Source organism: Malus domestica, chromosome 13 (genome assembly GCF_042453785.1).
Source record: "Malus domestica chromosome 13, GDT2T_hap1".
NCBI classification, from domain to species: Eukaryota; Viridiplantae; Streptophyta; class Magnoliopsida; order Rosales; family Rosaceae; genus Malus; species Malus domestica.
This window is the reverse complement of record NC_091673.1, coordinates 9,356,307-9,383,601: the sequence shown is the minus strand read 5'-3', so window position 1 is coordinate 9,383,601 and position 27,295 is coordinate 9,356,307. Positions and strand designations below refer to the sequence as shown.

Below are 27,295 nucleotides of genomic sequence, written 5' to 3'. Positions count from 1 at the left end.
CCGTCTTTTACACGCATATTCGACCCTCTCCCCAATCCTCACAATTTTTTTCGTTTATTAGAAGTATTGTGTTAAAAATTAAGAGGAGGAAGATTCAAACCCAAAACATAGTAAGTTAAATAAGAAGACCATGATCACCAGTTCAATTTACCACTTGCAGTTCAACATCTTTTTTTTTTAAATATAACCACTTGTCATAAAAATATGGATTTGGACCATTGCTTTTGCATCAAATAATGTTGCTTTAAAGTATAGGCAACCATCGCGTTTGCTAAATAATAAAGCTCACGTCCACATTCCCTACATAACCATGCAGAAGTGCTAAAAAATGTAATCTCATTGAATTCTTGACAACTACTCGAAATAGCCTCCTAAACTTTAATGCACCAGCAACCCCTCAACCAAAAAAGATTTCTGAATTAGCGGACATTCCTCCCTGCAGAATACAGATAGTAGTTGTCCTCCTTAGGTTTACCAAATTCCATATGTTAAGGGTTCAGTACCGTTAGTGTGTATGTCACGTGAGAAGAAAGATACAAAGAACGGGATTTAGTATCGAACTATATGTTAAAAGTTAGAAAAATATAAAAGGTGAATTCAGGCAGAAAAATCTTCTGCAACATACTTCGTGTGCATGAAAATCCGTTAACTCGCTTATCCTCGATGTTTTCTTTCTTGGAAAACCAATTTTAATTAGGAGGTGAATGCGATAGCTAAATCATAAGTTAGCTGATTAGGGACAAGGATTAACTATAATCAGGCACCATCACAACCAGCCCAGCCATTTTTCCCACCGTACCAATATCCAAATGCTTGCCTCAAGCTTTGGATGACCACTTTCTCCCTTGCCAGACTTGGTCTTTCGTACCCCATATATACAGTTTTGTATCCCCGACAACCCCCCACCGCCACCTTTCCCTTCATACGCTCATCATCCTTTACCGAAATTTACCTCCTAGCACAGCCAATTTGCTCCATCACTAGGTTTCAATCTCTTATTTTACGTTTTGGATCTAGAAAACTTGGCATTTGCAATCCTTGTCCCCGAAGCGACCATGTCTGGCAACCAATCTCTTACTTGATCAGGAACAAAATGTGAGACAGGCAATCCTCAACACCCAACCAGAACCATCGAGCCCAAACAGAGCCACTAAAGCTCGACCAGAGTTTACCACCTCATTCCTCTTCTCACAATGAAACCGACCATGAAAGCAAAACCTTGGGGGGTGGAAAACACGAATCAAAACGACGCCGACCAGTGTCAGGCCTAGGGCTTAGCTGCTCCCAGCATGATCTAAGGTTTCCATCCCGACTCCAATGCGACACCTGATCCTATGTTAATCAGTTTTAGTTATCAGAAGGGTTAGGGTGCTGATTGTTTATGGTTTAATGGCAAAATCCTGCTCATTTGCCCTCCTGTAAAGCAAAGCTGATGCTTCCACCCTGGTTAATTAGGAGAGGGAAAACCATGTCGAACTCAAAATCCAAAGAAATTAACAAAGACGAAGAAAACATATGAACAAACAAGATATAATTTCTCACCAGCCAGGATGGACAACAAATTTCCCCGAAGAAATAGCCCAATTCACCTGCTCAAACAATTAATGTCATGCCTCAACGCAAAAGAACGTAGCAGAAAGGAAAGCTGAGAAAAACACTGAAGTAAGATTTCTAAAAGTTAATTTTTTTTTCGGTTTTTTCAAGGCTTTTCTGGCAGAGGCGTCAGAGTTTTGGGTTGTTCTCTCTCTTTGTTTCTTTCTTTCTTTTTTTCTTTTTCAGGTAATCAAGAGTAGCTGGGAAGGCCCGAAAATCATATTTCTAAATGATATCAAGTCTTAGTAATTCGTTCTCATGGCATAGATTATGGGAGAAACAATACCTTGTCAGTCCCGAGGGAATTGGCAACTACATGGGTGACCTGGTCATCTATATAGTTGGTGCACACAGCACCAAACTGTTCAGCTGTCTGCCACAGCGGATGTAGGTGAGGATTGACCTCACCAACTGGAAATACCCTGCTAAATACTATACGACAACCGTTCAAAATCTTCCGCTGCTCAGAGGCTAGAATATTTCTAACATCTGCTTCATCTAGGGAGGGATGGGAGAAAAAGATCTGATGCATCTTCTCAATAACCTGTACAGACAAAATAACAGATTATTGATTACTCTCAATGAACCAGAGAAGCAAATGAACAGATAATCAAACAGAAACATGCAAAATTATCTGCAGTCTTAGAAAGTTGAGCGGCATCCTCACCGACAATGAGGATGCCAAAGTCCCATCTTCTTGTCTCTCATCATGGTCAATCTCGAGCAGAGAGGGACCTAAAAGTCCAAATTGTCGTCTGCTACAAGGAAAGTACGTATACCTGCAAAAGCATTCATACATAAGCATTAGGTAACAAGGCAAGCAAGCCCATCAAAGTACAGAGACAGTAAGGATTATTATATCTTAAATTGAAGCATGGTTACCGTTCCACAACTATCAAGTTCATTTTGTTATGCGGCCAGACCCTCACAGAATCATCTATAATCACAACAGCTGATTCCATACCCAAAACTCCTTCCAGATCCTTACTCTTCGGAGCATCACCATCATCAGGATCTCCATCGTCGCCTCTAGAAATAACTCGTCCAGCAAAAAGTACCCCTGTTGGATCTAGCACCTTTGCCATTTCCGTTGCATATAGCTTGTTCCCCATTGTGTAAAGATGCAACTCAAAAAGTTGACTAGCCTGATGTCCAAAGAGGCAATGCAATGAATTCTCCACTTTCAAATAAACCACAAAATGAGAATTTATGCCAAAATAAATTTTATATACAAAATTACCCTCTCCAAAAAATTCCAAACCCCAGGACGTAATTTGGTCCACATTCCCATGTGATGGAATCGAAAGAGATGTCGCTGTGGTTTTTCACGATCCTGTTCCTCTTTCTTTCTCAAAATCTCATCATGCACTGGGTCTACTTCAATAAACTGAAAAGGATAATATAAGTTAGAACAAATTTACAGAGGAAACGGTCCCTTATAATCACTGGTCACAAGGACCAAATCCTACCTTAGCTGAATTAAGAAGTGTGTGATCTAGATCCAAGACGAGGCAAAGCTTGCGAGCTGCAAACATTTTCTTCTGTTCTTCTATCCTCCTTGCTCTCTCTCTCTGGATAGCGGCTTTTTGCTGGTCATCATATCCTTCAAACAGATGTTCAACATCTCCCCACATGGGGGCAGAAGGAGAGGGACATGCTGCAGCTGCTTCAGAAGCAGAAATACTTCCAGTACCCTGCTCCTCAGTCTTTGGATCTATTCTCTCATTCTTGATTGGAACTGGTTGGGAAGAAACACTCTGAGAAGCGATTGCTGGACTCGTTGATCCATTAGAAACAGACATGATATCAGCAATATTTTTCAGATTCTTTGTGAATTGGCGAGCAATGTCAGGGGCCTCTACTGATTGAGAAGTGACTAGCTTCATATCCGCCTGACCATCGTGCTCTTGGCCATTAAGATTATCCTTATTCCCCTGGCTGCTTGACAGCGGGGTTACAATATTTCTGAACTGCTCTTGTCCCAGACTCCCATTCTTTTGAAGTGCATTAGCATGGAGAACACGGCGAGGGTCACGGGGTTTCATGCGGACTTTCCCTGACTCATCCTGCAAAATTTGCAACGCTAAGAGTTTTTATAACTTGTAACATGACTTATGGATCTAAATAGTACAAAAGGTTATCCAACAACCCATCCGTTAAAAACAGAACATTAAAAAAGAGAAGATAAAAAATTAAACTAAATCAATAATTAGGAAAACTGAAATATATCGGGGCAATCATACAGAATAGGAAGAAATTGCAAAAAACACATGCTTTAGTCCATTCTAAAACAACAGTTAGGAAAAGGATATAAGTACACAAGCACTAACCGTCGGAGCTTTTTGTGAACTAACGGGAAGTGTTCCTGCTAGTGTCTGCAACATGGCTGTGGTCTTTGAAGGAACACTCACCGATGCATTTGATCTTAGTATTGAACTTGAGCTTATAGGATTTGTCATGCTTTTTTCAGGATCAGCAGCCTTCTGCTGGGCTTCTGCAGCTAACCTTTGCTGCTGTCCCAGCTTAAGTATGTTTAACAGCATGGTTGGATTCACAGCAATATCTTTAAATATTGCAGAATTCACAGCAATGTCCTTAACTAACGCAGGCAGGGAAGCCGTGCTTAAATCCATCACCGACAAAGGCTCATTTGAACTGTTTGGGCCATTGGAGTTTCCATCAGCAGTACTAGAACTACTTACATCATTAACCACCTGTCTGGGATCAGACTGTGTGTTCTCCACTGTCTGATTCTTGCTAATTAAATGAGGTCCAACACCACCAATGTCCTCCAACCAGCCACCACTTCCAGAAGCAGTTTTTGGATCTTTAACAAAACCTGAGTTATCCAATGTATTCCTTTGCCTCTTTAATGCAGGACCATCAAATTTAGAATCCTCAAGGGGTTTTTGCTTTCTCGAGCTTAACGTTATAACTGAATCTACTTTAGGTGCACTATGCACTGTCAAGGGCTGTGGGTTGAGATTCAAGGCACCCATATCAGAATTGGACAACCGAAGCCTAGGATCTCTATTCCTAGTTGGAGCTTTTATGGTGATATTAGATCCAGAACTTGCAGGGGCAGCACTTTTACCTGTAAATCGTTCTTGCATGCTGGAGCTACCCACAGGAATAGGGAAGGGAGAAACAACTTGCTGTCCCGAAATAGGAGGACCTGTTCTTAAATTACTAGCACAAGAACTAGAAATCTCTCCAACAGTATCATCATCCCCATTATCGCCGTCTTCTGATGGGGTTGGACTTGGAAGTCTTTCGCTCATGAAAAAAGAAGTCCGATTAATTTGTTGATAAGTGGATACAGCTTTAAGAGCATCAGTATCATAAGGATGCAATCCAGAACCTCCAGCATTTGGCGTCACCCTAGAGGTATCAGGCTGTGGTTTTACCATCCTATCAGTAACAACCAATGTGTTCTGAACAGGAAAACATGATGGGGATTCTCGTGTTGGAGAAGGAAGGCTATCTGCATCATGATCCTTGTGAGTGTCTAACAGGGGAAGCACGACCCTCCTACCCTTCAAAATAGATACTCCTGGTCTTGGTACTTCGGACAACACAAATGGATTGCTATAAACCCCAGATACAACAGTGTCTGAAGCAAAATTAGCTGAAGAACCAGCATGTACAGCTTCAGAATTCTTATTATTAACCCCACCAATAACCTGTATCTCATTATCTGTAATGGCTGCTCTAGTTTGGAGGAAAACATCAGGGGAATCCACAGAGGATATCATGACCCCTATCTGGGAGAAATTAGAAACCGTGTCAATACTTTATAACATCAACTAAGTATACTAAACTGATTACACTTAGGACAGCAAAAAATGCACCTCTTTTATCTGCTCAGGGGCAAGAAGAGGAGGATCATTCTTCACAGAAGAAAGTACCCTGTTACCAAAAACAAAACAAAGGAAATAACTCCACTATCGACGGGAATAGAAACTCTAATAACAAAAAAAAGAGCATCGGACTCATAAGAACCTTGATATAATATCTTTGTTTTGTTCCTTTTGGTCAGGTCTCATTGAGCAGAACACCTGCAACAAACAGCAATCAAACCTCTACAACTTCAATAACCAGAATCTGGAAATATCGGGACAGAACAACATCAATGTGAGCAATTCTTAGTGGCTTACAGAGCTGATAGCTTGTACTGCAGTGAAGGACGGTTGAACAAGAGCTTCCTTTGTGGAAACATTAGTTTCCGAAAGCACTCCGCGCAAGCTCTCCAAAGTGTTGAGTAACTGGAGACAAACATCCCCAAATGATCTACAAAACATAAACCAAACTGTAAGAAAACATTGTCTAACAGCTACAGAGCAAATTACTCAAACTGGGCAATCATCATTTCACTCCCACAATTCACCAATCAATCGGATTTCGACAGCAATCAGTTCACTTACTTCTCTGCTTCATTTACAGTAACGCTTTCCAAAGCCTCCCGAATCGAGCTCACTCGCTTCTTCAAACCAGTCTCGGAATTATCAACATCCATATCATCACAAACCAAAACACCATCTCTAGCCTCCTCAGCTGCCGCCGTGTTTTCGCCATCGGCAGGCTCCGAATCCAAATCAATCTCGCCCTCCTCCAACTCCCCTTCCTCCTTCTCAGCATCCATTTCATCACCACTATCAACAATCACCACTCCATCCACTTCCTTCGCGTTGCTCCTTTCGGACGAAATCAACGACGGCGACGACGACGATCGCTTCAATTTCTCGTCGGGGTCATTCACCTGCAGAAGCTGATTGAGCGGCTTATTCTGTACGGCCTGAGCCCAAGCGAGGTTAACCAAGCCGGACCTGTACCCCCGAAATCCCGGGTAGTTGTAGATGTCGCGCATCGTCCAAACCCTAGCATCATCTCCGCCGTTGGATTTAGACTGATCCTTGGGTGGCGGCGGCAGCGGAACCACCACCTTAACTTCCTGCTGCTTCTCCTGCTTGACAAAATCTTCCTCACTGATCTCCTCCACCGAAGTCGAATCCGAAATTTCCCCTTCTTCTACATCTTCAACCACTTTCGCACTTTCATCGTCTTTCCCCATCACACCACCCCCTAAAATTTCCTCGATTTCTATGAAATTGTTCCACCCAAATCCACCAGCGACCATAAATCGCTAAAAAATTATCCAAATTTTCCCACCACCAAAATAATTTCCACAGACAAATTACATAATATCTTTCGCTTACACAAAATTGACTTTTAGGGTTTAATTTTTCCTCTTTTTATATTTTTTTTTTCCAGAATATGGAAATTTAACGCCGTAAATTACGATCGGATTCAAGAAATGAAAAGAATCTGAATCTTTCGTAGAAATTTCTGGGTTTTCAGATCTGTTTGGCGGAGTTTTGAGATCCCGATCTTTGGGATTATTTACGCTTTCCGATCGGGAGAGGAAAAAAATATTACAGAAAAATAAGAGAAAAGGACGAGATGAGAGATGAGAGATGAGAGATTAAAGAGCAGAAGAGGCGAAGGGGAGAGAGTTTATAAGGACGAGGGAATCTAGTACACGCAATGAGTTTAAATCTGGACCGTCCACGTTATCAATCCGGAAAAGCTAGGTGATCCTTTTTTCTTTTTGGTCGTAAAAAGCTAGGTGATCCAGGTGAGGGATTTAAATGACAAAAGCAAATTGGCTCCATTAGGAATAAATTGGTAATTTTGTCTCGGTGGGAGTTTGTTTCATTTTGGATTCTTTCCGGATCCATTCTTTTAAATCTATCAAATCTGAATATCCGAATCGTTGAAATTTAATCTAATTTGTAATCTTAATTTGTACCTGTTAGATCAAATTTTAACGATCTTAATTTTCGAATTTAATGAATTAGAATGAAGAAATCCGAAAAAGATCCTTTCCTCATTTGACTAGTTGTGGGTTATGACCTGGACGCTTGGATGGATCGCCGCCCAAACACTATTCCATTTTCTTTTTCGCCTCTTTTGCCGTCACATCAATTCATAAAAAATTATTAAAATTGATGTAATAAAATTAAGAGTAAACTTTTGAAATATCATATAAACTTGTATTCATATTTTTAATTTATCGTATAAATTAAAATTTTAAGCGATTTATCGTATTAAGTTTCAAAAATTATTAATTGGTCATCGGATCCTATCTGTATTAAGTTTTCTATCTAAAAATTAAAATAAATCATGTGCAAGGTAGATGACTTATTTTCAAGATTATTTCAAACATTTCAACTTTTCATTCTGGTCACTTCCAAGATTATTTTAGAGATTTTAAAGTTATTTCGGATATTTCAACTCTCGTTCTTTTTAATGAAAATGATCAGCCTTGATGAATTTTCAAAACTTGTAATTAGTTAAACTCTATGTTAGTGAGCTTAATATACATTTTAGTAGTTCACCATAAGTTTTAATAATTTGAAAACCAAACTTAATCGAACCAAGTTCCATTACAAGTTTTACACTTAACCAAGTTCTATTACAAGTTCTATTATAAAGTTTTACACATAAAATGTTGTTGCTGTTTGTGATTCGTATTTTCTTGCTATTAGTGATCTTTGTGTTCATTAAGGTATCGTTTGGTATGCAGACGGGACAGGACAAGACAGGACGGAACGGAACGGAGAGGGAACAAATATACCCTCAGATGAAAACAAAGGAAGAAGAAGGAGACGGAGAGATTATAATTTTGTGTTCCGTGAGGCGGAACGAAAATTCACTCAAAATTCGTCTTGTGGAACATCGCGTTCCACCCGTTTTAGGCGCACCAAACATAGAACGGAACGCCTCGTCCGACTCCGTTCCTTCCCGTCCCACGTACCAAATGGTACCTAAGTAGTCGGTTTTTTCCATTGTTTTTGGTGTTTTGCTTTTTCGGCACCAACATTTTCCCGGTTTTTATTTTGCAGCAAATGTGATTAACTATTTGTAGTATTGAACGCACTTGGTCTAGCCAACTATTGTGGGTGCAAATATATATCTGTCACAAAGCTTTATGATATGTAGCCAACTCAAAGTTGAACAACTTGAATTTCAAAGGCAACATGGAAAACAAAAGTACACCAACTTCATATAATCTTTTTGGGATAAGTCTTCAATAGCATATTCATAAGACTAACAAGTAAGCAAAAACAATATTTTCTCAATTTAATCATGACGGTTCATTTTCGTATTATTGAGAAGTCCGAACTATTGAAGAAAATTTGATTTTTTTTTACCGATGGAAGAAAATTCAAATTTGTAACGCTTCTAATTAGTTGTAAAAATAAATAACTCGAAATCTGATGTGAGTTACAAATTCTTAGGAAAATGCATGTGCTAATGTCATTGGACAAGTAAGCATTGCTTCCTCTAGTGGTAAGCTGGGTGTCGTTGTACATTACACTCCCCGGCTCCAACCACATCACTACCACTTTGAGGACAACACAGCCAACACTTGAACATGGTACACTCCCACAAAGTACACACAACCACTTCAGTGTTCAGACCGAAGAAAACCAATGTAGTAGATGGAGGAGAATTATCTCCCTTCCTATTTTTATTCTCGCTTACCCTCTTTTTTTAATCTAGATTGTTCAAAATAAATCTGATGGCATGGAATTGTGCCGCATATTTGATGAGGCTCTTTAAATATGCGGTAAAATTTCAAACGGTCAGATTTATTTTAAATGCTCTAAATTAAAAAGGGAGGACGGAAGGGGACATAAATGAAAGCAGAGAATTCAAGCTCGTAGTAGATGGAGAAGAGATGTTTGAGCCCATAGTTATGATGAAATGAACAAATGGGGCTCCAGCTGAGACGATTTAATCTCTCCTTATTGGACCGATTATTACTGGGTTGTTTGAGTTTGAATTATGAGGTCCCTAAGCAAAATTCATCTCAAATACAAAAATAAAATAAAATAAACTAATCTCTACTAATTAATAAAACACTCATTGTCAACCAAAATTTTATGAAATTATCAGTTTATCATTTCAATTAAAACAGAACATGAATAAGAAATATGGGATAGAAATGTAATTTCACACAACCAAATTTTGTTGTTTTTTTTTCAAAGTCTCACATACATATAATCATAATATATCTCTAATTAAAAAAAAAAAAAAAAACTTCTCACTCCCACATTCTCTATCATTCTCTCCCTCTCTCCTTCTATTTCAAAAAATAAAAAATAAAAAAATTTCTTACACGCTTTGTGTGTGCCCATATTCTAGTAATAATATAATATAAGAAATAAAAAGGTTTATATTGGAAATTCGGTTACTAAAAATTCGACATTGTATTGTATTGCTTACATTGCATTGTGTGATCTTTTAAAGTGTCATATATGATAGTTTTATATAAATTTATTTAACATAAATGTTAGCATTTTTCTCGTTCTATCTTCTGATTTCTTTTATGATTTTATTAGCAATTGCCCACATGCTATGCGTGTATAGAGCATTTGAGGGGAGTTATTGCAAAGAAAACATGTGAGGAAAAAATGAGAATTGGAGATTGTTTTATATTTTAATAATTCATTTGCAGTTTTAAATGAATATCATTGATAATTAAAATTGTTAATACAGTAAGTGCTAGGGACATATGCCTCACAATTTTTTGAAAGAGGTTTAGCATTTTCTTAGTAGTATAGATAATGTTGTTTAATGATCATAATTGACTTTTTTTAAGTTTATGATTACCAATTATTTTTAAAAATTAATTAAATTTGAAATTGTTTAATTGTCGAATTGTTATATGAAAAAAAAAAAAAATAGACCACACTTTTCAATTAAACATTGAAATTTTATAAATTAGTCAAACTACTAAACGATTTATGACTTTTAGTTAATCTTTCACATCATTGATCTTTAACGGGTGACAGAGAAAATATAAGGTTTAATTATTAAAACGTTGCAAGATTGCATAAGTAAACGAAAAGAAAAATATAAAAGGTACATATGAAAATACTGCTAACATAAAAGACTTTTTTGTTTTATTTTTCTTGACACAAACGATATATTTACAATCATATATGAGAGAATATATGTACGAGGATCTTCTCCGGATCCTCTAATCGTGTTCGTTTATTGTTCATCGTGTGATCAATTTTCATCAGCTACTGTTTATATTCAATTTTGAATAAAAAAAATTTACAAGAATTTATGACCGCACAATATACGATGAACGGATGAAATTTAATGATCTGAAGAAGATCCTCTTTCAGAATATATTAGTATCGAATTCGTTTTCACAATATTTAAATGCAAAACCTCTCGTTCACAACTGAAAAGAAATAAGCGAAACATCACAAACTTTTAAATTTGAAACAATTACATGCATGCGTTGATACATAAAAGAATAAAACTTCACATGATGTGGTGCTTTCCTCTGAGTCTCTCTGATTCTCAAACAAAAGGCCCACTCTCCCTCTCAGTCTCATCAGCCAACGTATCTATCACATGTATCATGAAGAACCAGACCCATCGAACTTTACAGTTCAACACCCAAGCTACTCATAATTTTGCAGCCTTTGGCCTTTTTCCCCATTACCTCCCCCACCCAGATAGCTCTCTCCGCTCGTATTTCGTGCCCCAAGAGCCAAGAAACTGTCTACCCCATTTCGGGAAACAAAGCAACCGATCCCTATCACCGCCTGTTTCTCTCCAATTATACTAACTCAGATGGGAGAAAAACCTCAGGAGATTCCCCTGCGTGTCCAAATCCATGAAACCTTATAAATTGATGAGCTTCTCGATACTCGAAAGCTGGCTCATGGGGCATATTGGATTAGTCCCTTTCAGTGCTACATGCATTGAAAGTTGAACTACTTGAAACATACATGTCGTGGTGCTCATGACTCAAAAACCCTAGTGGAGAAAACAGAGGAAGAAAATGGTTTCGCAGGTAGCATTTCACGCTGCATTTGGGGAGTTGGGTTTTCATTTTCTTGAAAGTTTGGGAATTGGGTTTTGTTTTTTGGGTGGTTTGGGATTTTTTTTCTTCCTTAAGCAGCAGAAGATTCGTCGTTGGGTCAGGGTCTTGTTCACAATTAGAATGGTTGGGGTGGTGATTTGGGAATTGGGTTTTATTTTCTTGTGTGAAATGATGCAATTAACACTTAATTAATTTTTTGTGGTTAATCTTGGTTAGGAAGAAGAGAAGCTCGCCAAACAGATGAGCAAAAACAGAGCAAATAAACAGAGCAAAGTTGCTGCTGCAGATAAAGAGGTCCAATTCCAAAGAGATGGGGTTCGTGTGAAAGCAAGAAGGGGTCAAGCAACTAATAGTCACAGCCTTGCTGAAAGGGTATTTTATTTACAAGTTCTTCCTGTTTTGTTTTGACTTCGAGCGATATTCTATCGAATCTAAACTGCTAGAGCGATGTTCTAATCTAGTCAACTTGGCTACGCAGAGGCACGACTCTCCCATATTTTTTTACGAAATAACTTGAAATTTACGTAAATTTAAAGTTTGATTTTCCAGGCAAGAAGGGAGAAAATCAGTACGAGAATGAAACTTTTGCAGTCCCTTGTTCCTGGTTGTGATCAGGTACGGACTTATATTCAAGTTTTGGGTATTTTTCACACGATTTTCTCAGAGAAAATTAGTAGTTGAGAGTTAAAATCTTTCATTTTATATGCATGACAATTAAAGATAACTGGCAAGGCTCAGATATTGGACGAGATCATCAAATACGTCCAGTTACTGCAGAATCAAGTCGAGGTAATAAATTACTATTTACTTCCACCTTTAATTGCTAGAAGAAGCTTGCTTAATCTCCCGTATTTTCGATTAGATTAATTAGAATATTGCTTGAATTAAAAGGAAAAACCTGGTATATATACGATCACTAAAACAGTCCAGGTCTTGTTTTTCCTTGCGCAGTGCCTCTCTGCGCAGCTTGCTTCGGTGGATCTCATGCTGTACATCTGCGAGCTGAACCAAAGTGCAAATCCATCTGCTTCCGAGGTACTAAGCTGGAAGATTATTTATCATTAATCATTATGTTGTTAAACTACATTTTGAATCTTCTGAACTGTCCTAATTCCTACATCATATACATAATAATATACCTCAGAGACCATGTTGCTTGGAACCTCAATTTTCGTCTGCGCTAGAGCCTAGCTCTACCCAGTTCGGGTCTCTGGCGGACGCTACACCGACTTCCGCTTCCATATTACTTACAGAGGAACACAGAAAGCCAGCTTAATCCGTCAGGTAGTGACACTTGATCAGGAACAGAAAATTACTTCGAGGATGCAGGATTAGTCAACTCCTGCACCCTCTATAACCTTGTTAAAAATTCGAAAAAGGTCCTCTATGAAATCGGTTAAGCTCTTAAATGCCCAGTTCCATTGATTAGAAAACCAAATAAGAAAAAGGTCCTCTGTATATTTCTTACGTCATGTTTTGAATGCTTTTAATTGCAGGCAACCTGGGAAAAGAAAGAAAATAGCGAGATGGGAAAGAGACTCGATTAGTTTACTATTTGTGGTTAAAAGCACGAACTTTGTGAAATATGTAGGAGCTGTAAAGTAACTGCGTTAAGTTTAACTGGGCAGTGTGCCCTCTGCCGATTCTGGTAGAAATCAATGAGGGGAGTATCACTATCCTGCTGTATTGCATCGGAGAGAATGTTGTCTTCCCTCGACTTTCATCGTATAGTCTATCTAGTCCATCACCTCGACTTTTTTCGGTGAAGAGCTGCAAATGCACACACGCTACAACTATTCGCACTTAGTGCAGCGAAGCGACGAAGAAAAACAGCTTTAGTTACCAACCATCAACCTTTGTTTTGAATTTGATATATGTATCAAGTCAACTACAATTTCAAGGTTCTTCTTCTTAAAACCAACCGAACGAGTTTCCAGTAGAATATGATTTGTTGCCAGCAGATTTCCTTTGGCTGAGACGCTGCCCAATTGTTGCCAGCAGATTTGGTAATTGTATGGTGACTGGTTCATGAAGAAGCTCTGCAATTTTCCCATTTTTTGTAAATGGTAAAAAAATTTCTCACATGAGGAGGGAGGCCACATAGTTCAAAGTGACCTAACTACCGAAGCCCCCATAATGCTATGTATTTTTGTAATTTTGGCCCATTGTTTATGAAACAAAAAATAATGCTAAAAATATTTTGGCGCCCACCGTGGGGCTCGAACCCACGACCACAAGGTTAAGAGCCTTGCGCTCTACCAACTGAGCTAGACGGGCTTGTTGACTTGTTCCTATACAAACCTTTTATCGATGTAAAAATAAGTTATACATCAGAAAGATATAGTTCCACAGATACGTCAAAACAAAAAATCAGCAAAGAATACATCCATAGATACACTTATCGACTTACATCAAGCCTCTCGTCTCTTTTCGTTGTGCCATTGCAAGCATGAAAATTTTATTTGGGTGACGAGAAGTTGAAGTCAAAATCCATTTGACCCATACCAACGTTCCAGAAGTCGTCTATTGGATTGCCAAGTTCATATGAGGATCTAGAAATATCACTGCCAAATAACGGTGATAGTGACGGCAATTTAAACGAACTATGGTCATCCAAACTAGGAAAAACCATCTCGTTTGCAACATTTACGTTATCACTAACGTAATTGTTCGCATTTATCATCATTGTTTGATGATCGTCCGTAACTTCAGCTGTACCAACATCATTGTTCTCATTCACCGTAGTTTGACGATCTTCTACAACCGGAGCCACTGCCACCTCAACGTTGTTGTGCTCATGCACAGTCGTGCGCTGATCCTCTTCAGCTTGGACACTGACTTGATTGTTGGTGCTAGGACTCGCATCCGTAACCCCGATGTTGACCGCAATGTTCTCTATCGTTTGATGATTATACTCCAAAACTCGCGGTACAACAAATAAGTTGACCCCAAAATCCTGCAACGGGTCACAAGGTAATCTTTGGGGTAACTGAACGGGGTTGTGTGTCGTAGGATGAGCTAAAAGTCGCATAGCATCCCTTCTAGCTCGGATAAGCTGCAAAAGTGTTAAACCAACAAGCAATTAAGTCAATGAATTACCTTGATGTGGTTGTACATATTATAAGAATGTACATGAATCACTCACGTAGGATCCAAGACGATCATCTTTAAACAATGTTATCGTATCCCCGGCGTCCAAGCCATGCGTCTGAATGAAGCTCCCTGAAAAAATTATAATGATCAGAATATCCTCAAAACAAATCTAGCCATCATAACTATGCTAAGGAGAGGTGGTGCGTGAAAATCAGCTCTGTTAAGAAAAAAACGTGGTCTGAGGATGTGATGATATGATGAATTGTGTAGTTGAGTTAGAGCTTAGGTTCACTTGTATGATCAAGTATATACATCCTGCTCCTTTCGTTGGGCCAAAACCTGCAAAAAGATTCGATAACATTTTAGAATTTATTTAAAGCAAAAAAGAAAAAGAAAAAAGAAGGTTAATAGGGAGTTGGCTTGATATTAACCTGAACCTGACAGTCCAAACTTGCATATAATCCATATCGTCCAAGTGCAGCCACAGTCCTCTTTCCTTTGATACGAGGACAGGGAAATGGCTTTCGGCTTCTCGCTGAAGCAATACATATATGGTCATGATACAACTCAAGCAGAAGCACATTCCTATTATATACGTACGTATGATATCAGAACTGAAATTTAATACATGGTTCTGATCATATGTACATTATTTTGTTCTAACCTTTGGTACTACAATGCGACCATTTGCCTTGACATCGCTATTCTGTAATTTTTTCTGGAACAAAAACCTCATCTGTTGTGGATTGAATAGCTGAAAATAATGCAGAAGGATCTACCAATAAGTAATCATTTGTGAATGTAGACAAATAATAAGCAAAATTACACTTCAACTCATTTAAATATGTGTGCATATAAGTATGTATACTTCAACTCAGTTAGGTAATACCGTTGATTTTAGACTGATTTAGTGTTGTTCTTAAAGAGTTCGTAAATTGTATTGTGCCACTTGCCATCTATCGTATGATATATAAGGCAAGTTAAGTAATACCATTGATTTTAGACCGATTTGGCTTGTATATAATTTTAGAGCGTTTACAAATTGTTTATGCCGTGTATCAATTATATGATGAGGTCAGTTAGGTAATATCGTTGATTTTGTACCGGTTTGGCCTGTGTTTTGTTTTCAAGATATTTGCAAATTATTTTGTTTCATGTGTCAATTATATGATACAATAAGTTAAGTTATATCATCGATCTGCAACTTATCATATAATTGGCACGTGACACAAAACAATTTCCGGACACTACGAGATACATGAACCAAAATCAATGATGTTATCTAACTTAACTATATATCATACAATTGACGATTCACGACACAAAACTGTTACAAACACTCTGAAAACAATATACTCGCCAAATTGATCTAAGGTCAACGCTACCATCAAATTTATCTTTTATAAAATTGAGACACAACACAAAATACTTGATGAACGTTTAAAAGTCATATACGCACCAAACGTTTCTTAAATAATCACTATTATGCCTACTTACCTTTTTATAATTGACACGCGACATAACACTTTTAAAAATTTAGGCGCGAAACTACTCTAAAAGCGACACTATTATCTAAATTGAAATATGTAGATGTCGTGCTTTTGTAAGCGCAAATGTTTGTGAAAGTATTATAAATTTACATTATATTTCAATTATTAGAAATTTTCTTATTCATCACAGTTCATGTGTAATTTCAGATCAGAAAAGAAAAGGAACTCAGTGATTCGTATATGAGAAACTTAAGATTAAGAGGTTAGGTAATTCATATCAGATCAAGGCATGACATGTATATATTAGTCATGAGAAACATAAAGTCAGCTATGTAAGAAAAAGCATTTCTTGAGAGAACCCAAATATCATTATGTACGGTGAAAAAGCTACAAGGACATCACAAGGCAAGTAATTAGCTTACACGGGGATCTGGAGTCGGAGGGGGATAAGTTAAGACAGGGGGTTGGCGAGCAACTGGTTCGTGAACCAGCGGCTCATCCCTAGGGTTCCATCGGTACGAGTTCTCGCTACGTAGAGGCCCGCCACTTCTACTGCTTCCGGCCAGATTATCTTCAGCAGCAGATGCTGCAACATTGTTTTTCTCGTGAACACCGGCCATTTTTGGTTTTTAATAAATTTTCAAAGAATGATATGAACTAGTAAGTTAGTAACGCCTCCCCACGCTAAACTGCTTTCTCTCTAAAACTCTCACTCTCTAAGCTGTATGGTCATATGAAGGCAAGGCCTGGGCGTTATAAAGAGAGGGAGGAAGGTGTTAGACTCTTCGCTGGAATTGTCAGTTTCTAGGAATTGGCGGATCAGTGTACGCCTGGAGGTCTCGCTCACTGACGCCCGTCAACCACACCAACTATTTGAGTGACACCATTTACTCAGATAGATAAACTCGGGGTCTTTTCGTCACCACTCTCATTTCACTTTAATCAATCTCTCTCTTAATAAGATTATTATATGTAAGTAACGTTTGTTGATATGGTTCATGGAATCCAGCTCTCTGAGCTAGCAAGCTGCCGTTTGCATTAATTATTTAGTTTCTTCTTTTTTGTTTGTTTGTTTGTTTGTTTGTTTTTTGGGTTTTGTTTCATCATTTTATGTACATATAATTAAGTGTGATGAAGTTCCTGGGATATAATCAAAGGGGTAGTACTAGATGATGCTGTGTAGAAACGGACAGAGTGTTGGAGGGATGAGAAAATTGTATTGACATGGGAGGAAAAAGTTGGGAAGAAAATAAAGTGGGCAACAGGTGTTGTTCTAGTTCTCATTAGGAGGACATCAATACAATTAATGGTGCAAACCAGTAGAAACGTGATTTTTATGCACCACCTTCTTGGCACTCATCACCTTCTGCCAAGCGAGGGAAGAAGACGACCCTTTTTTATTATTATTTAAGTTTTTTATTGATTTTTTTTTTTATGGGTCTACCGAATTCTAAAAACCATCTTAATATTCTATATAGGGCTGGGCACAGGCTGGGCAGGGCCAACCCAAATTTGGAGGAATAGGATCTACCCGTTTTATAATGTAACAGGCCGGGCCAGATAGAGGGATTTTGAGTTTGAGAATCGGACCTAATCTGGCCCGTTTGAAACGGACTAGTTCAGGATGGGTCCACGGGTCTAATTACTTTTTTTTTCTTTCCGATTTTGGGCATACTGCTAGTGTCTTTTTTCTTTATCATCTTCACATCATCTCCATTCTCTCTCTATCTCTTTCTCTCCTCTTCCCCTTTCCCAAATGAAAAACTGAAGAAATCACCATTTCCCGATGGTTGCATCACTTGTGCCTCTACCACTGCCGATGTCTTCAACTTCAATCGTCTCTCTGTCTGCAACTTCAGTCATCTCTCTGTTTGCAACTTTAATTGATCTCAATGCCGCCGCTTAATGATGCGATGACAGGTTTCCACCTTTTCCAAATATTTAACTCCTTTGCACTTTCTTTCTATTTAGTTCGTCGGATCTAATGGTTTCTCGACTTGCAGGTGTTGAGAGGTGGCGGATCTACGATATTGTTAATATCTTGGACTTGGGACTTGGGAAAGAAGGAGAAGGAGTCGAAGAGGCTTTCAAGTTGGGAACTGAAATGGCTGATTAATGAGGGTTATGAAGACAGGGTTTGTGGCCGTGTACGGGTTCGACTACCAACTTTTTTGTATTTGTTATTTTTGATTTTTTTTTTCAACCATGTTTCTTTCATAGAGTAAACTGTCATTTAACCCCCTGAACTATCACGTGAGTTTCAATTTCCCCCTGAACTATTTTTTCAGCCAATTGACCCCCTAAACTATGTTAAAGTGGCCAATTAACCCCTTACCGTTAAGTATCTTTAACTCCATCCAATTTTCTGTTAGAAAGTGTCATGTGCTTGGCACATGACCACCTTTTTACATTTTATGTCTAAATCTTTACAAAGAAAACATATAAAACAAATATTAAAAAAAAAAAACATACAAACCCTAAACTTAATCATTCAAAATAATAGAAAAGGTAAGGCTTTTTATATTAACACCCCATAAAATGTTGAATGCACCCCATATTAAAATTTAATATTAAATGACTTATTTATGTAATGACAATTTTGACCTTATTAGGTTTAAAAAAAAATTATAAATACACCCCAAATCACTTTTAGCGTATTATTTATCTTCTCAACTATCAAAACCCTCTCATCCTACATTGTTGAAAATAACTCTAACCAATGAAATTACAAACACGTTGATTGAGAAAAATTGTTTTTGACGAATGAAACACGAAATCGATGTTTTTGAAGCTTCACATGAGGTAAGACTTCACATTTTTCATTGTTTTAGTGATTTCGATGACATCGATAATTATTTAATCTTGCGTTTGCTGCATTATTTAAACTTATATATTCATATTCATATTCATCTTTTAGGGTTCATATTGAAAAATAATGCAGCAAACGCAAGATTAAATAATTATCGATGTCATCGAAATCACTAAAACAATGAAAAATGTGAAGTCTTATCTCATGTGAAGCTTCAGAAACATCGATTTCGTGTTTCATTCGTCAAAAACAATTTTTCTCAATCAACATATTTGTAGTTTCATTGGTTAGAATTTTGTTCAACAATGGAGGATGAGAGGGTTTTGATAGTTAAGAAGATAAATAATACGCTAAAAGTGATTTAGGGTGTATTTATAATATTTTTTTTTAAAACCTAATAAGGTCAAAATTGTCATTGCATAGTGGAGTAAATAAGTCATTTAATATTAAATTTTAATATGGGGTGCATTCAACATTTTGTGGGGTGTTAATATAAAAAGTCTTACCTTTTCTATTATTTTAAATGATTAAGTTTAGGGTTTGTAAGTTTTTTTTTTTTTAATATTTGTTATATATGTTTTCTTTGTAAAGATTTAGACATAAAATGTAAAAAGGTGGTCATGTGCCAAGCACATGACACTTTCTAACAGAAAATTGGATGGAGTTAAAGATACTTAACGGTAGGGGGTTAATTGGCCACTTTAACATAGTTTAGGGGGTCAATTGGCTAAAAAAATAGTTCAAGGAGGAAATTGAAACTCACGTGATAGTTCAGGGGGTTAAATGACAGTTTACTCTTCTTTCATATTGGCCTTTGGCCATGTGCGGGGTAACTATTTGGGGCCTTTTTGAGCTACACTGTTTTCTATTTTATTTATATTTTTAAATATTTTTAGTTTAATTTCATTCATTATAAAAGATAACTTTTGCTAATAAATTTGTAGTTAGGAATATCATAATAAATTAAAATTCTTAAAAGTCCAATATAATTTTTAAAAAGCCCCCCTTTCTTATATGATATCATTTAATAGAATACATGTCATAACCAGAATTGTTTATTCTTTTTGCCATCGTTTAAAAATCATCTATTTTTCATTCCATTTGAAGACTATTTAGTCATCCATTTCAAAAAGAAAATTATAGTACAACTACACCTACTGTTAGATTAATTTGGTTTAATTGTTGAAATTTTAACTAACTCGACAATCAACAGGAGAGGGGGAAAAGTATCATCCTCACTCTAGGGTGTGAGGAAAAATGCAATAAAAAAGGTTCATTATAAGATGCTACTAATATCATAACTAGTTATTAGTTTAGCACATAAATTTTTCTCGAAATAAACTCTAGATGATAATAAGAGCATTAATGGTTCTGATCATGGTATTTGTATTTGTATGGTGATATGATAGGTACATAGTCATCACACCATACTTTTGAATTTAAAAAGTAAGAAGATTTGAATAAAAAATATAGAGAACACAAATAGGTACATGACCACCACATTATGCTTCATTTTTCTTTATTTTCTTTATTTATTTATTTAGGCATTATATCTATTTATATACAATAAAAAATATAAAAGAAAATATAACAACCAAAACTTTTTAAACCATGTAAGGGCCTCCGTTTGAGTCTTACTCATGACCTCCAAAATCTCATGACCAACCCTAAAGAGGAGCATGCGAAAGGTACATAGATGTGTGTGGATAGCGTTACCTTAAAGAATAAGGTATCATTACCATTTGATTTGAACAATAAATTGTAGAGTAATACTAAATAGACTAAAATTGCAAATTAAATGATGCGTCACCAGTAAGAAATAAGTACATTAATCAACACTTAAATAATAATCCAATTATCAACTTCCATATCATTTAGTTTACAAAAATTAGTCTACACATTTAGTTTCCTTAGCATTACCCTAAGTTGTAATACAATAAGGTCCAACTATAATAAACTACAATTAATTAACATGCTTATTTCCTGTTAGTGACACATCACATTGTTTATAAATTTGGTCAAAAAAATTGATCTACGTAACATTACTCATACATTTCATTTACAAATGAAGAATAATTAAGAAAAATACACTTATCGACTTGCATCAAGTCTCTTGTCTCTTTGTTACGCAGTTCCATGCATAAAAATTTCATTTGGACAACGAGAAGTGATGAAGTCAAATTCCATATGATCCATACCAATGTCCCAGAAGTCGTCACTTGGATAGCCAAACTCATAAGAGGATCCAGAAATATCACTTCCACACAATGGTGAAGCGAAGACAATTTAAACGCAGTATGATCATCTAAACTAGGAAAAATCATCTCATTTGCAACATTTACGTTATCTCTAACGTTGTTGTTTGCATTTATCATCATTGCTTGATGATCTTCCATAATTACGGCCATACCAACATTGTTTTTCTCATTCACCGTAGTTTGATGATCTTCTTCAACTGGAGCCACTGGCACATCAACATTGTTGTTCTCGTGCACAGTTGTTTGATGATCCTCTTCGGTTTGGACACCTTCTTGATTGTTGGTGCTAGGACTTGCATCCATAACGCAAATGTTGACCGCAATGTTCTCTGTTGTTTGCTAATTATACTCTAAAACTCGCGGTACAACAAACAAGTCGATCCCAAAATCGTGCAAAGGATCATAAGGTAATCTTGGGGGCAACCGGTTGTGCGTTGTTGGATAAGTTAATTGTCGCATAGCATCCCTTCTAGCTCGGAGAGTCCAACGTCGTAAATAATCCATGTCGTCCAATTGTAAGTGGAGCCATACTCCTCCATCCTTTACTTCTGGGATATGGTAATGGAATTCTGCTTCTCTCTAAGAAATATTCAAAACAAGAAAATTAATATTATACTTAGAAAAAGGCATAAATAACATGCCAAAAATGAAAACCTCCAACAAGTAAAGGGATAAATGTGGAAATCAATATATAGAAAAATTAAAACAACGACATTTAAATTGAGTAAATAGAAAAACAATTACGGTATCAAAGCTCCTTACTCAAAGTTTGAAAGGGATCGATAGCAGTTTATTTTTGGGTGCTTTAGATTTTGACCCTTGCAACTCATTATTTCTAGATAAAAACTCATCTATCTTTAAAGATCCAGTTTAATCCCAAATTTAAAATTTGCAAACATATGGGAACACTATTAACTTATTAATACAATTTATTTACACCCACGCCACTCATACTTTATGATCTCTTTTTCAAATTCCTAAATTTATGCCAAATTAAAAGTAGTAGAAAAAGTGAAATAAAATGTACAAATTGTATCCATGTCAAACTATAAAAGTAGTTTTTTTTTTCGTGATATATTTTGTAGCAATTTTATCTATATTAATTGGTTGGTAAATTAGTTTGTTCCAATTATTTAAAAAATATACTACACCTATATTATATATTTTGAATCAAATAACATTCCTCAAACTTGTAGGTAAATTGTTTTCTATGTATTATTATATATGTTAAACACGTTTTGTTGTTGTATAAACATAAGTGGAACATAATATTGTTGATTTTATACATCAAACTGCATTTTTTTTTGTTATAGGTAAATTATTTTTCATGTACAAGTACTTATGTTAGGCACGTTTTGTTGTTGGTACATACAATATTTTGTATCATTGTAAAGAAAGATATTACATTACACCCATGGTATAATTGTTGTAGGTAAATTATTGGAAATTAATTTGTAGTTAGGTAATGAACATTTTGCATCATTGGAAATGAACATTTCAAATAGTAGGTAGGTAAATTAATTTGTTCTAATTATATTAAAAGAAATTACACTACACCTAGTTATATTTAATTTTTCCAATTACTAAAAAAATTTATACCACACCCAACCAAATAACATTTCTCTAACTTGTAGATAAATTATTTTCCTTGTATTGTTAAATATGTTAGGCACGTTTTATTGTTGTATAAACATGGGTGTAACATATCGAACTACATTTCTTTTTAATATAGGTAAATTATTTTCCATGTATTAGTACACATGTTAGGCACAGTATTTTGCATCATTGTAAAATAGAGATATTATATTACACCCATGGTATAATTGTTGTAGGTAAATTAATGTGCATGCAGATAATGAAATATAGTGTTCTAATATATTAATAAAAAAATGATAAATTCAAAAGTATTCAAGAGTAGGGTGAAAAAACTAAATTGAATAGTTTTATGAAAATTCAAAGCCTTTCTAAAAAAATATTATGCAATAAATTTTTAACATTAATGTCTTGTTTTTTATTATTGCAAAATCATTTACTCTCTTCTTACAATTAATTGTCTACATCAAATATGTAATAGGGGTATTTTAGGCATGTGAAAAATGTAAAATGTGTGAACTAATATGAAATTAATGAATTTGCTTATGTGGATGAGTAAAAAAAATATGTAGGGTTTTATACGAAGAAAATTGAGTTTGAAGAGCTAAAATCATATTTTCAGTTTATTTTTTTAGCCCCTTACTATATATAATACGTCATTGTTTAAATTTTTTTTTTGCAAAAGGCATTAATGTTTAGTGAAAAGAAAAAAATGTGAAAGAGGGCAATATCTAAAAAAAATTTCTTTGAGAAAAACCCACAAATTAATATGTATTTGAAAAAACCTATTCGACCTTACCTGACGTAGAGACAGAGGAGGATCAATCGAGACAGGCGATTCGTGAGAAGCTGGTTGTTGAACCAGCTGGTGAGCGATTCGTGAGAAGCTGGTTGTTGAACCAGCTGGTCATCCTCAGGGTTCATTTGATACTGCTTTCGTCTACGCATACGCCCGCCATATCTGCTTCTTTTGGTCGAATTAAAGTTAGCTGCAGCTGTAAACTTGTTCTTGAAAACATCGAACATTTTTTGTTCTTAATTAATTTTCCGAAAAAATATATGAACTTGTAACGCTCCCCATGCAAACTGTTTTCTCTCGAAAACTCTCACACTCGGTGCAGTTTGGGATTGAGGTGATTAAAAAAAAAATTGTTATAAAAAAAAGTTGGGAGTTTTTTTGTGTTTGGTAAATATTCAGCTTCAATTTTTTTTTCACGGTTTTGGATAAAAAAAAAGCCAAAAATAAGAAGATGCAAAACTCAGCTTTGAAAAATCGATTTTTTTTCACATCTGTTTTACATAAAAGTTTACCAAACAATATAATACTACTTTTTTTTTTACAAAAACATTTTTACAAAAAAATTTACCAAACACTCTACAGATTTATTTCACAACCATTTATTCTTACAGCACAATAAAAACTATTTTTTTTCAAAGCACATTAATATCAAACCACCCAAACCACCCATCTCTCTCGCGCTCTGAGTTGTGTGGTCATATGAAGGGCAAGACCTGCTTTTAAAAAGATGGAGGAAAGTCTGAGCTGGAGATTGGTGTACGTCTAAGGGGTCTCACTAATTGACAGCTGCAACCACACCACCTATTTGAGTGACACGGTTTACTCAGATAAGTAACGTCAATTCATGTGGATCTTGACTAGGTTCATGGAACCTAGATCTTTGAGCTAGCAAAGCTTAAAGATGATAATTTTTTTTCCATAGTACGGGTCTTCGTCGTGGGGTTTTGCCTCAAATGGAAGAGATTTTTCAATATTATCGTCATATAAAATGGTATATCATAAGTTGTTATATAAATGATACGATATGTGTATTAAAAATTTAATAACATAAAAAATAAAATTTCTCATTACTTATATAAAAATACGTAATGTACCATCAATTTTTCCGTCATAACTAAAAATTTCTCTCCTAATGGATTGTGCATGAAGAATAGGAAAATGGAGAATGTAAACGGGTTTGAGAAATTTTTTATCAAGGTGTTTGGGGCGGGACAGAGATGGTATTTTCACCTTCGATCCAAACCCGCCCCATCAGCACTTCTATATGTACTCAATGTTATCGGTCCCTTTTTTTTTTTTTTGTAAATTTCATTAATGCTTTGTTCGTTATTTACATATATATTTGCTATAGTCGAACGAGATCGTAAAGAAAGGTTCGTATATATTGGAACACTCAAGGATTAACCTGTTAGGGCCAGTTTAAGATTTTGTGCTTTTTTAAGAGATAGATTCTTGTATGCTTTAAGAATAATTAATCATAAAATAAATTATTCGCGTTTGGTAAAATTTACTAAAAAATAATACAGTTGTGTGTAATGATAAAAATAGACATAGTAATGGGATGGTGGTGACTACAACAGTGGCAACCATGGTTGTTGAAGTGATAGGTGATAGTTGTTACTTTTTATCTTTCTTTCTTCTTTTTTATTTTTTTATTTTTACTTTTTTTTCAACAGAGGAAATACATGTGTAAAAGTAAATAATGTCATTTGTACAAACTATTGAACGTACATATTCATTAGCGGCCTAGCTCTAGTTTGAATGAAAGCATGATTTTAAAACTAGGATATTTTATTACTAAATATTTTTTTATTGCTTAATTTCAAAGTGAAGTAGCTTTTTAGTGAAAAAAATAGCAATACCAAATTGGTGTGTGACTTAATGTGACAAGTGATTTTTACATGCTACGTCAATTAATAAATTTATTTTATTGAATGTTGATTGTATTCATAGCTTGTCACATCAGATGATACAATTGGGCCCAGTCAAAGATCTAAACTGTTTATTTTCAGACACACTGGTTTTCTCCAACGAAGGCTTTCGTCATCTTGAATGTCTTTCCCTTGTTTGCATGTATGAGTTAAAGGATTTGAAGGTGGAAAGAGGAGCCATGCCGAGCCTCCGCCGATTGTTCATACAAGATTGCTACAGATTGACCGAAGTTCCAAACGGGCTGAGGTATCTTACTACGCTCAGGGAGTTAAGCTTCGTAAGGATGTCTACGACATTTCGTAACAGGCTCCAGGTAGGAGGAGAGAATTTTGATGAAGTCCAACACGTGCGTTCCGTTGTATTTGCCAACATGGGGGACAGGTACTTCTGAATTTGAAAATCTCGAGGTTACTTCATTTGTGTTGTGTTTTCTTTTAAACAAGTAAAATTACAGCGAGGATCCGCAGACGGATTTCATTTGTGTTGTTTATTTCAGCAGCTTCATATTACCTTTTTTTCTAAAATTTATTGATCTTCTTTAAATTTTTACTGTTATTCTCCATTGTTGGTTCTCTGTTTTTTGCTGTTCTTCTACTTCATGTTCATGCTCCTACTCCGACAGTCTGACCTGCCCCTTCTTATGTACTGCTTGTTCTAATTTCCGATTCACTGTGTTTCGCTAAATTTTCAATAATTGTAACCTAAGCATACCAGATAGGGAAATTGTTGGTAATATAGTACTACCGTTCTTTGAGCGGCTAGAAAGAAGCAATTAAAAGGAACATCTCTCCTACAATGCACAGCAGTACAAGCTGCAACTGATCCAAATTGTGTTATTAGCTACTTTGTGGTGTGAAAATACTTTATTTGTTTCTTGCTTTCTTGTATAAGCTCTAATATTTTCTCAATTTGTTATTAGTTCTGAAGTCGCGAAACTCCAATCACGGCCGCCGCGTAGATGGCCTTCTGCCCAAGACTGGCCAGGTATTTCAGTATAGGGGTTTTCATTTTGCAATCCAGTTCTTTCTTTTAAAACACGTATAATTTCTATCCCAGTGTACTGACTATTCTTGGTATGTTGTTTTGCTATTTTGATCTAATTCATTCCAGGAAAAACTTGTTGGGGTTGATTGGATACCAAGGCTTCCATAGATTCAATTGTGAGTATGAATAATCAAGTGTGACGAGAATTCTCAAATCGGGATGTTTGAGCGAGAGGCAAATACTCCTCCTCCGTCGGCGCCTCCAGTTTCAGATCTGGTGCTTCTGGATGCGCAACATGGTGGTGCCATAATTGTTTGAATACAACCTGGATGACTTTTACGTGTGATTGATTGAGACTACTTCCATTTCAAAATTGTGATCATCTTCTTTTGCCATCAGCGATCGTCTGTCTTTGTGATTGTTGGTAACTGCTTACTTTGTTAATGTTTATGCGATCTTTCGGCTACAAGTTTTGTTCAAAATTGGCTACTAATTAACTCTTAATCTAGTGATATTTCTTTCGATTTTTCCAGCATTGGAACAAGTAGTGAGTTCAAAGTTTTCCTCCATCCGTAGAAACAAAGTTGACTGGAATTTGTGGTCGTGGCTTCGAGGCTTCAAGTTCACGGTAGTGGTATGAGATTGAAAGGTTTGATGGGAAGAATGAATTTGAGGTGTGGTAAGAAAAAGACAATTCGGACATTCACTGATTGTTGTAGGTTCCCAACTTTTATTATATCAATGTAGATTGCCTCGCAAAACAGCAATAGACCTTTTCTAGACATTTGTAATTACTGATTTAATTAGACAATACATTATTCGAATATAGGA

The 27,295-nt window shown here is 36.1% G+C and overlaps 2 protein-coding genes, 3 long non-coding RNA genes and 1 other non-coding gene across 7 annotated transcripts; 3 read left to right on the top strand and 3 right to left on the bottom strand.

The window, feature by feature from the left end:
* Positions 1 to 191: 191 nt before the first annotated feature.
* LOC103452476 (RNA polymerase II C-terminal domain phosphatase-like 3) lies at positions 192 to 7,084 on the bottom strand. Its single transcript, XM_008391963.4, has 12 exons — positions 6,018 to 7,084; positions 5,751 to 5,883; positions 5,596 to 5,651; positions 5,445 to 5,502; positions 3,924 to 5,357; positions 3,063 to 3,659; positions 2,834 to 2,980; positions 2,476 to 2,738; positions 2,261 to 2,372; positions 1,880 to 2,137; positions 1,543 to 1,589; positions 192 to 1,443 (listed from the first exon to the last, which is right to left on the bottom strand). The coding sequence occupies exons 1-12, from the start codon at positions 6,728 to 6,730 to the stop codon at positions 1,380 to 1,382; spliced, it is 3,882 nt and encodes a 1,293-aa protein (XP_008390185.2). The 5' UTR covers positions 6,731 to 7,084; the 3' UTR covers positions 192 to 1,379.
* Positions 7,085 to 11,265: 4,181 nt separating this feature from the next.
* LOC103452475 (transcription factor BC1-like) lies at positions 11,266 to 13,427 on the top strand. The gene is made up of 7 exons (XM_008391962.4): positions 11,266 to 11,476; positions 11,723 to 11,878; positions 12,056 to 12,121; positions 12,227 to 12,295; positions 12,458 to 12,541; positions 12,651 to 12,790; positions 13,003 to 13,427. Exons 1-6 carry the CDS (start codon positions 11,465 to 11,467, stop codon positions 12,780 to 12,782), a joined length of 519 nt encoding a protein of 172 aa, XP_008390184.2. The 5' UTR covers positions 11,266 to 11,464; the 3' UTR covers positions 12,783 to 12,790; positions 13,003 to 13,427.
* A 283-nt stretch (positions 13,428 to 13,710) lies between these two features.
* TRNAK-CUU (transfer RNA lysine (anticodon CUU)) lies at positions 13,711 to 13,783 on the bottom strand. Its single transcript has one exon. It is a non-coding gene; the product is annotated as a tRNA-Lys (tRNA).
* A 3,952-nt stretch (positions 13,784 to 17,735) lies between these two features.
* Positions 17,736 to 21,743, top strand: LOC114820681 (uncharacterized). Its single transcript, XR_003768116.2, has 3 exons — positions 17,736 to 18,009; positions 18,093 to 21,193; positions 21,336 to 21,743. It is a non-coding gene; the product is annotated as an uncharacterized lncRNA (long non-coding RNA).
* LOC139190691 (uncharacterized) lies at positions 20,908 to 24,241 on the bottom strand. The gene is made up of 2 exons (XR_011575037.1): positions 23,549 to 24,241; positions 20,908 to 21,735 (listed from the first exon to the last, which is right to left on the bottom strand). It is a non-coding gene; the product is annotated as an uncharacterized lncRNA (long non-coding RNA).
* A 1,284-nt stretch (positions 24,242 to 25,525) lies between these two features.
* Positions 25,526 to 27,288, top strand: LOC139187568 (uncharacterized). 2 transcript variants are annotated; one of them, XR_011574595.1, is made up of 4 exons: positions 25,526 to 25,861; positions 26,400 to 26,464; positions 26,591 to 26,888; positions 26,998 to 27,288. It is a non-coding gene; the product is annotated as an uncharacterized lncRNA (long non-coding RNA). The 2 variants fall into 2 exon arrangements; XR_003768154.2 differs by lacking the exon at positions 26,998 to 27,288 and having other exon boundaries at positions 25,549 to 25,861; positions 26,591 to 26,988.
* The last annotated feature ends 7 nt before the right edge of the window (positions 27,289 to 27,295 follow it).

Bases quoted from the DNA above. Each gene is read 5' to 3' on its own strand.
- LOC103452475 (XM_008391962.4), top strand. The intron at 11,879-12,055 runs GTATTTTATTTA...TTGATTTTCCAG, and splicing joins GTCACAGCCTTGCTGAAAGG to GCAAGAAGGGAGAAAATCAG. The intron at 12,542-12,650 runs GTACTAAGCTGG...AATATACCTCAG, and splicing joins CAAATCCATCTGCTTCCGAG to AGACCATGTTGCTTGGAACC.
- LOC103452476 (XM_008391963.4), bottom strand. From the start codon at position 6,730: ATGGTCGCTGGTGGATTTGGGTGGAACAATTTCATAGAAATCGAGGAA. The intron at 5,884-6,017 runs GTAAGTGAACTG...TATGTTTTGTAG, and splicing joins ACTGTAAATGAAGCAGAGAA to ATCATTTGGGGATGTTTGTC. The intron at 2,981-3,062 runs GTAGGATTTGGT...TATCCTTTTCAG, and splicing joins CACTTCTTAATTCAGCTAAG to TTTATTGAAGTAGACCCAGT.